The following is a 9,245-nucleotide window of genomic DNA, read 5'->3' as shown; positions in this document are numbered from 1 at the left end:
TTTCTTCTTTGTTTCGGTCTACAGCGTGGCCGTATACTATCACCACTGTACTTAAATGCTAATTAACTTCAAATATTGCAGGAAACTATCAAGCAAGTGGGGGATTTTTTTCGCCTTGACAGGTGCTATTTGTGACACCTGCATGATCTGCGACGCACTTGCGCGGATGATCGGCCATCTTGGATTGCTAACTACGGCAACTACACTAGAACAAAATACCTTCATATGCCTGCGCAACATTGCGCGTTCGTTATATGATATATGGGGGGAAAGTATTAGATTCTTGATGAATTTTAACATTTTCACTAAGTAACTAGTGATCCTGTACGTTTTAAAGATTAACATTTTAATTTTGACACCATAAGATTTCCAGTCAGTCTGCATTGTTATACTTTACAGTAGGTCTGCGGTGATTAAATGACCCCCACGCCGCTGCGATGACGTCATCGAGAAGCGCCGCCGTAGTTGACGTCTTATTTCCGTTCAATAAATTGTTTTTTAAAAAGAGATGAAAATAAACACGCTACCGAGCTAAAAAAATAAAAAAATTAATTAAAAAAAGGTGGAAAAAAAAGAAGTCATATTTCTGTCAAATTCCGTTGCCCCTTCAGCACTACATTTGACATTCTAAAATATATTTTAAAATAATCTTGGCCCTGCGAATCCAGCGTCGAAAGTCTTGGCAACCTCTCAACTGTAAAGATTCTCCAGTTTTGGAAAGCAGACCGAATATCTTTGTTTCATCAACAAAACAACATAAAAGACATTTGTAAACAAACATCTGCTTCTACTTTGAACAATCAATATATTTGCAGATTTTCACAAAAAGGTTACGAATCAAAACAATAACTGAATCGTTATCAATGTCGCTTTTGTTTATGTTCTGCTTCAATTGGAAATCGCCTGTCTTTAAATAATGACATCCAAATGACATGGTTTTATCCACGACATCAGTTGACAGCAAAACAGGAAGTTGACATGGAATGTGCTGAAAAGTATGTTTAATAACTTTAAGGTGTACGAATATTCAAACAATAAGAAACAAAAAATAATAATGAACGGGAGCCAGCCAACAAAATAGCACAAAACAAAAAGCCGATTGTTGTTGAGCGTCAGTCGTCTTTGGCGTGCGGCGCGTCCAGACCGACGAGCTGAAGCTCCATCAGGTTAGCCCCGCCTCCGCCGTTCTGCTGGCTTAGCACCATCTGCACACAAACGCCATTTTGTTTTGTTTTGGCGTACAACTGCTCTCACGTCCCATCTCATTTCTGTCCGACAATCTATGGAATTGGTCATTCGACCGGTCGCGAATCAGCTCAGCAGTGATGGGACATTGTGATCTTCTAGGAAGGTTACTTGAACACCGGCAGAGATTCACAGCAATAAAGTGTTGCAACTGTTAGTTAATTTTTGTGAGAAATCATGTGCCTAACCCCAACCATCAAAAATGATTGCCAAACCGCATTCCTTACCCTAACCTCAACCATAACCCAATTCAAACCTAAACTCGAAAACCAAGTCTTGACCCTCAAAAAGAGGTCTTGAGTTGTGAGGACCGGCCAAAATGTCCTCAGTTCACAAAAATGTCCTAAAGACGTATTTTGGTCCTCACAGTATGTACAAGTACACACACACAAGCTTGTTTTTCTCACCGGGTACAGCTGCACGGCGGAGACGGGCGGGAGGGACGCCAGGAAGACCCGAGGGACGGACGCTGACATCAGATCAGGTCGGCCACTGCGGATGACAACAAGACAACAATTTTGCTTTGCTTTTCAAAACAGGAGAAATCCAAACTTTGACTTTTTTGGAGGTGGAAGGGGGGAGGGGGGCATTTTTAACATCATTATCTTATGTTCTAATGCTGGAAAATAAATAATAAACAGCAAAAAAAAAAAAAAAAAAAAAAAAAAAAAAAAAATTTTTTTAAAAGCTGATTTTATAAGAACTACAATTAGCTGATAGATTGCGCACAATATTTCTAAAACACACTACCACTTTTGTCCATCAGGTGGCGCCCTAAACAAACAAAACTCAAACGTAGGGTAGCGACAGGTTTACCGTTCATGGGCATCTCGTCGATCTGCGTGGAGTAGTACTGCTCGATGTCGCGCAGAATGCGGATGTCGTCGTTCTTCACAAAGTTGATGGCCACGCCTTTGCGGCCGTAGCGACCCGAGCGGCCGATCCTGGGCGGGGTTTAGAGGTCGTCAAGTGGGTGTGGCGAGGGGTGGGGGGTGACGCATCCTACCTGTGGATGTAGAGCTCTCGGTTGTTGGGGAGGTCGTAGTTGATGATGAGGGAAACTTGAGGGACGTCCAGACCGCGCGCCCACACGTCCGTCGAGATCAACACGCGGCTGACGCGCGCACGCACACACACACACACAATGTCATACACAACATGTTACACACAGTGTGTGTATTTTTGGAGTATCATTTATGTAGTGTGTGTATTTTTGGAGTATCATTTATGTAATGTCGTATTGTAATGTACATTGTGTGTGTGTGTGTGTTGTACAGCTGTTAACTCATTCGCTACCATTGACGGCTATAGACGTCAAAAATTCATTTGAACTATTTCTACTAGTTTCCCTTTTTTTCCCCACTTTTGTTAACAAGAGTATAAAAAAAAACTATAATTGTTTTTACTGCACATTTAGAACAGATATAAAATTTGTGATTAATCGCGAGTTAACTATTGAAGTCATGCGATTAATTACAATTAAAAATTTGGATCATCTGACACCCCTAATTTTTAATAACCTTTTCTTCTTTTTTTTTATTAGGGGCATCAGGCGATTAAAATGTTTAATTATTATTAATCACATGACTTTAATAGTTAACTCACGATTAATCACAAATTTTATATCTGTTCTAAATGTACAGTAAAAAAAATTCTAGGTTTTCATACTCTTGTTAACAAAAGTAGAAAAAAATGTGAAACTGATAAATAGTTCAAATGAATTTTTGACGTCTATAGCCGTCAATGGCAGTGAATGAGTTCAAATGAATCCATTAATCGACAAGTAATCAATTATCTAATTAATCGACAACTATTTTATTTAGGCCTGAACCATTAATTGCATTTGCAATTAAATCGCGGTGTGACAAAACGCAATGATGTCATCAACTATTTTCATAATCGAGTAATCATTTGGAGCCATTTTTGAATTGAAAATGGTCCAAATCCTCCAATTTCAGCATATCAACAGTAATTGTTGACTGATTTCATGAAAGAAGACCGATTATCTTCTGTTCTCAATCAAAAGAGGATATTTGCAAACATCGTTTTTTTTTTTTACCAGTAAAACATCAATCCACCAAAAATGCTTTTGTAATACACTTGAATGCAAAATTCAGATGAATCCGATTGGCCGATTAATCGGATGAAAGATTGATAGATGAATCGATTCTATAAATAGTCGAGAGTGGCAGCACTAGTATGTTGTGTGTAGTCGTGTCGTGGTTGTTTGCGTCGCCTTCAGCACGTGTGTGTGTGTGTGTGTGTGTGTGTGTGTGTGTGTGTGTGTGTGTGTGTGTGTGTGTGTGTGTGTGTGTGTGTGTGTGTGTGTGTGTGTGTGTGTGTGTGTGTGTGTGTGTGTGTGTGTGTGTGTGTGCGCGCGTTGAGGGCCACCTGGCTCCGGAGCGGAACTCTTTCATGATGGACTCGCGTTCTTTCTGCGGCATGTCCCCGTGCATGGACGAGACGGTGAAGTTGGCCTCTCGCATTTTCTCCGTCAGCCAGTCCACCTGCAAGAAGAGGTCACGTCGCGCGTCACATGATGTCACATGATGTCACGTGACGCCGGTGGCTGCCGCGTGCGACCGACCTTCCTCTTGGTGTTGCAGAAGATGACGGCCTGCGTGATGGTGAGCGTGTCGTAGAGGTCGCACAGGGTGTCAAACTTCCACTCCTCGCGCTCCACGGCCACAAAAAACTGTTTGATTCCTTCCAGCGTCAACTCGTCACTGCCACACACAAATAGCACGCGAGTGCTCAATTAGGGAAAGGCCGTCAACTCTAACCCGTTCGGGAACTCCGTTCGACTGAGCTGAAGCCAACCAATTTGGAAGCTTTGGAACCCGTCAAAATGTAAGAGTTCAAGTAGAGCTGTCAAAAATGTATAGATTAATCAACAAGTAATCGATTATCAAATTAATCGACAACTATTTGAATAATCGAGTAATCGTTTGGAGCCATTTTTTAAATTGAAAATTGTCCAAATCCTCTGATTTCAGCATGTCAAAATTGTTGACGGATTTCTGTCGTCCTTCATGAAAGAAGACGGATTATCTTCTTTGCTTAATCAAAATTTGCCGAATCAGGAACAAAGTATAACATCCACCCCCCCCTTTTTTTTTTTAAATCACGTACGAAATAAACACCAATCACTGGTTATTAAACAGTAATCAAGGAAAAATGCTTTAGTAATACACTTTAATGCCAAATTAAAATGAATCAGATTAGTCGATTAATCGTTTGAGTAATTGATAGATTAATCGATTCTAAAAATATTCTACAGTGACCGCATTAAGTTCAAGCTTTTCTTTTGGTCAATTTTCACAAACAGGACCGATGACAGAAGAATCGTTTTTTTTCTCCCCGTTGCTGGATTCGGTGTGAAGACTAATCGACAATTAATAGATTTTTGAAATGAATTAAAAATTATTTTTGACAATTAATTGTGGAGAGGTTAAAATGGTCCAAATGCAGACTTGTCATTGCAGTCAAACATTTTGCTGTGACCTCGACTTTTGTGTCCATTTTTTTTTTTTTTGTCCATTTTCTGACAGACGTCACACACCAAATTGTTCATTTTTCTTTAGAATACATGAATGGAAATGAAAAGGTTTGAAAATCCAACTGATGTACGAATCTCATTTGCATGAGTCGGATGTGGACGGACGGCGGCGGCGGCACTCCAAATGAGGCCATTTGTGATGCGTAGGAAGAGCGTTGACGTACCGCTTGACCAGGATGCGTATGGGGTCCGTCATGAACTTGTTGGTCATCTCCAGGATCTCGTGGGGCAGCGTGGCGCTGATGAGGACCACCTGCGTGGCGGGGGGCAGGTAGCGGTACACGTCGTAGATCTGCTCCTTGAAACCTGCACGTCGACAAGAGGCCAAAGAGGTCAGAGAGGTCAGGCCGCTTCCCGCGGACATCGCGGGCGGCGAGTGGCCGGGCGACCTTTGTTGAGCATCTCGTCGGCCTCGTCCAGGACCAGCATCTTGATGGCGCGCGTGCGCAGGCTGCGGCGCCGGATCATGTCTGCGAGCAAAGCCAGGGACGTTCGGTCACGGACCACTTCAATTTGCTCCTCAGAAATCACCAGGATTTATTGGGGGGTGGGGGGGCTTGAGAGATAGACTATATAATAATAATAAATAAATATAAATATATATGAATAAATGAAAAAGATAAATAAACCATAACCTATAATGTATAATAACAATATAAAATAAACAAATAATAATAATAATAAATAAATATAAATAAATAAAAAAGATAAACAGATAATATATATATATATATATATATATATATATATATATATATAAGATACATAAATATATATATATATATAAGAAAATATAAATATAATATATAAATAAATCAAAAAGATAAATAAATAGATAGATAATAATAATCATAAATAAATATAGAATCAAATATATAAACAAATAAAAAATATAAATAGATAATATATAACAATAATAAATAAATACAAATATATAATATAATATATAAATAAATAGATAATAATAATAATAATAATAGATAACACAAACTACAATCAAACTACTGTCAAAACAGCCTGCTAGCTTAACGCTAACATGAAGGCAAAATGTCATTGCTATGCTAACAGTTAGCATGGATGTCAGGGCAAATCCCTGAATAAAGCTCAATGGCAACTTTCTTCTTCTACTCTTTGGCTACGTTCACACTGCAGGCAAATGCGACCAGTGTCTGACTTTTTTTTTATGTCTGTCTGAACAGCTCAATTCCGATTTCTTTTTTTTCATATACAACCTATACAACATGAAGTCTAAAGATGACATTTGTGGTGGTGATATTAATAATTTCGCCACGCAGGCAACTCATTTATCATGCGCGGCAATGACGTGAAGTCATCGTTAGAGAGGGGGAAAAAAATGAGAGGTCGCCGTGAGATGAGGCGCTCGAACAGGCTCGCCTCATTTGCACAAAATATTATTTCTACCTCCGCTTACTCAAAAAAAAATAATCGGAATTGAGCATTAAAACCTGCAGTGTGAACGTAGCCTTTGTCTCACTGGGAACATGAGCGGGACCGCACTGCCACCTAGAGGCCAAGGCACAAATGGCAGCAACGCTCAGCCTTTATTATTGATTGATTTGGCTATACAGGTTGTTGTTCTCCAAGTTGGATTCCTTGTTGTCAAAGAAATACGGAACGTAACAAACAAAAGATGTCCGCCGGCGCCGATGGCGCGACTCACCAAACACTCGGCCCGGCGTCCCCGACACCACATGCTGGCCAAAGTCCAACTTGCGGATGTCCTCGCCCACGTTGGTGCCGCCGATGCACGCGTGGCACTGGACGTTCATGTAATCCCCCAGAGCCAGCAGCACCTGGACCAACACGCACACGCAGGTCAGGAGTCTGCCGCCACCGGTGGCGAGGGGGCGGGGCTTACCTTCTGGATTTGGCCGGCCAGTTCTCTGGTGGGCGCCAGGATCAACGCCTGGGTCTCCCTCACCTGTGCACCAAAACAACTATTTTGCCCAAAGGAAACTCCGCAAGTCAAGTCAACTTAGTTCCTCATTGCCACAAGATGACGGCAAATGCAATGAATAGGAGATTTTTTTTTTTTTTTTTTTTCATGCGGCATGTCACCGTCTCCACATCCACTCCAGTGACTTGCGGGATGCCAGTTTGACCGAGTCACTGACCTGGATGTCCAGACACTGCAGCACCGACACGCAGAAGGTGGCCGTTTTTCCCGTTCCAGACTGAGACCTGAACGCAACAGAGAGGTTATTATTTTAAAAAAATTATAATAATAATAAAATACGCTTCTAAATTGTTCGTCGTTTTCTTACTGTGCGATGACATCTCTGCCCTTGATGATCTGCTTGATGGCCCTCTGCTGAATGGCCGACGGCTTCTCGAACCCTGACACAACCAACCAACGCACACACGGGTTATAATAGTTTGCAATTTTTCATTTTTTCATTTCATAATAATGACCTGCAACAACGTCCAAACATACATCAGATTAAAAAGAAATCTAAGCAAAATATTTTTGAGAAGTATAAGGCCTTGATAAATAAATAGGTGTGGAGATATTGGCTTTGGTTACATTATAGCGGTGATAACAATTATTGTTATTATTAAATTATTATTGTTATGATGTAAAATCCAAGTATATATGTTATATTACTTAGTACGAATAACAAGTGTATCAATCCTCATTAAGTCTAATAATATACCAGATAGCCTAATAGTATACTATGTTTAGCAAAATTGACAAATTGTTAAAATATTTTGATACATTCGTGCTGAAATGGAGATAAAAGGGTAGGAATATAAAAGTTTATACTTCTTTCTACTCCTTTTCAAACATGTTTGTCCAACTTATTACCAAAGACTGGTTGTTGACTGTCTTACTTTATATCTATTGTTGCTTAACATGATGTTAAGTTTTGCTTCTTGTTTGCTTCAGTTGCTTAATTTCTTGTTATTGTTTTTTGATGTTTACAAGTGTTGGCTTTACAATTTTTATTTGGTATTATTGTTTTTTATGCATGTTCGAAATAAAATTCTAATTCAATTAAATTATAGTTTGTTTTTATTTCATTCTGAGTTTTTCCATTTGACTGTTTTTTAACTTAGTTTTTAAGAACAGCTTTGTTTTACTTTTTCAAAAATCTTTTATTTTTTGGGGTTAGTTTTTACTAGTGTTTGTCAAAGCTTCTTTTCGCATAAAGTGGAATAAGTAAAAAATTACAATTCCCAAAAAACAGTTTAGCCTTTTCAGCAATAAAATAAAATAAAATAAAATGAATAAATAAACTGAACAAGTAATGTATAAAATTAATTGAAAAAAATGAAAAAAATAAACAGTTATTGCACATCCCTAACAATAATACTTTGCTCAACTTGTATAAACAGAAAACGTTTCTTTAAAAATCACTTAAATTCAATTTTCGTTTAAGAAAATGTTTCTTCAATTGTAGTTATTTTGTTGGTACAAAGACTGTCATGTAAACAAGTGAAGTGAAAATGTAACTTTCTGGTTTAAATCGTGGTACCAAATTTCAAGGCTGCAGTTAAGTGAACAGCGCTCGCGGAACGTTGGCACAAGTAGCTAATGCTAACGGGAAGCACGCCGAGGAACTTTGGCCACTCCGAAGCCACAAACTCTTTCCAGCGACTAATGTGAGCCCGATGCACACCTCGCGTCACCAGGAACGCGGAAAACGCCGAGCGAGCGGAATCGTCGGATTTGGAGTTTGTGGCCGCGGGGTACTTAGCGCTTTAGCTAGCTAGATAGCTTCGCGCAGACCTCGCCGATCCCCGGCCTACCGTAAGCGTAGATGCCGCGCAGCAGATCTTCCCGCAGGCCCATGTCGTCGAATGTGGGGGTGACGTGCACCTCTTCGCTGGTCTCAAACTCCACTTTGGTCATGTCCTCGTCCTTCAGGAGCCGCTTGCGACTCTGCACACCGGCTGCGGCCATTTCGTGACTCGAACTGAAGCGAACAGGTTAGAAGAAGAGCCGCGACTCTAGCTGCTAGCAGCTAACTGCTAAACACTGTCCTCTGTTGGTCAACATGAAGTAATGCAATTAGTTACAAAACTCGACCTGGTTAGAAGTCATTAAAATAAATGTCTTTAAAATGTTGGATGTTTTTAAAACATGACAATTAATTCTATTGTATTTACATTTAAACGAATAACATAATCAGTGGAACGCTTTATTTTCCATGATCTCAGCTCTAAAGTGTGTAGTTAAAATAAGCGTGGGGAGGGGGGTCATATAAAAGTGACGTTGGTAGTGTACGCCAACGCAAAAGTATTCATTATTATAAAGACAATTGAGGCCTGTTTACAGCTCACCAAGTGACTTAATTTGTTTTGAAGCAATTCTGGAGACATTTCCATTAACAGTTTTTCCACAAGAAAATAAACCATTTAAAGTAAGTAGACTGTTGGCAAACAGCCAACAAAAGCCAAAACCACCCAAGAATAGCTA

General features: G+C 39.8%; 1 protein-coding gene across 1 annotated transcript; it reads right to left on the bottom strand.

Annotated features, from left to right (window-relative positions):
* Positions 1 to 984: 984 nt before the first annotated feature.
* On the bottom strand, positions 985 to 8,825 carry LOC147169586 (eukaryotic initiation factor 4A-III). Its single transcript, XM_086082888.1, has 13 exons — positions 8,576 to 8,825; positions 7,090 to 7,162; positions 6,940 to 7,006; positions 6,684 to 6,746; positions 6,486 to 6,618; positions 5,194 to 5,274; positions 4,969 to 5,110; positions 3,833 to 3,971; positions 3,637 to 3,752; positions 2,252 to 2,359; positions 2,062 to 2,189; positions 1,653 to 1,737; positions 985 to 1,205 (listed from the first exon to the last, which is right to left on the bottom strand). The coding sequence occupies exons 1-12, from the start codon at positions 8,727 to 8,729 to the stop codon at positions 1,721 to 1,723; spliced, it is 1,221 nt and encodes a 406-aa protein (XP_085939014.1). The 5' UTR covers positions 8,730 to 8,825; the 3' UTR covers positions 985 to 1,205; positions 1,653 to 1,720.
* Between the last annotated feature and the right edge of the window lie 420 nt (positions 8,826 to 9,245).

The sequence above is a fragment of the Leptonotus elevatus genome, chromosome 8 (genome assembly GCF_054856555.1).
Source record: "Leptonotus elevatus isolate MCC_2025b chromosome 8, RoL_Lele_1.0, whole genome shotgun sequence".
NCBI lineage: Eukaryota > Metazoa > Chordata > Actinopteri > Syngnathiformes > Syngnathidae > Leptonotus > Leptonotus elevatus.
Note: the sequence above shows the minus strand (reverse complement) of the source record. Positions and strands in the feature narration are given on the sequence as shown.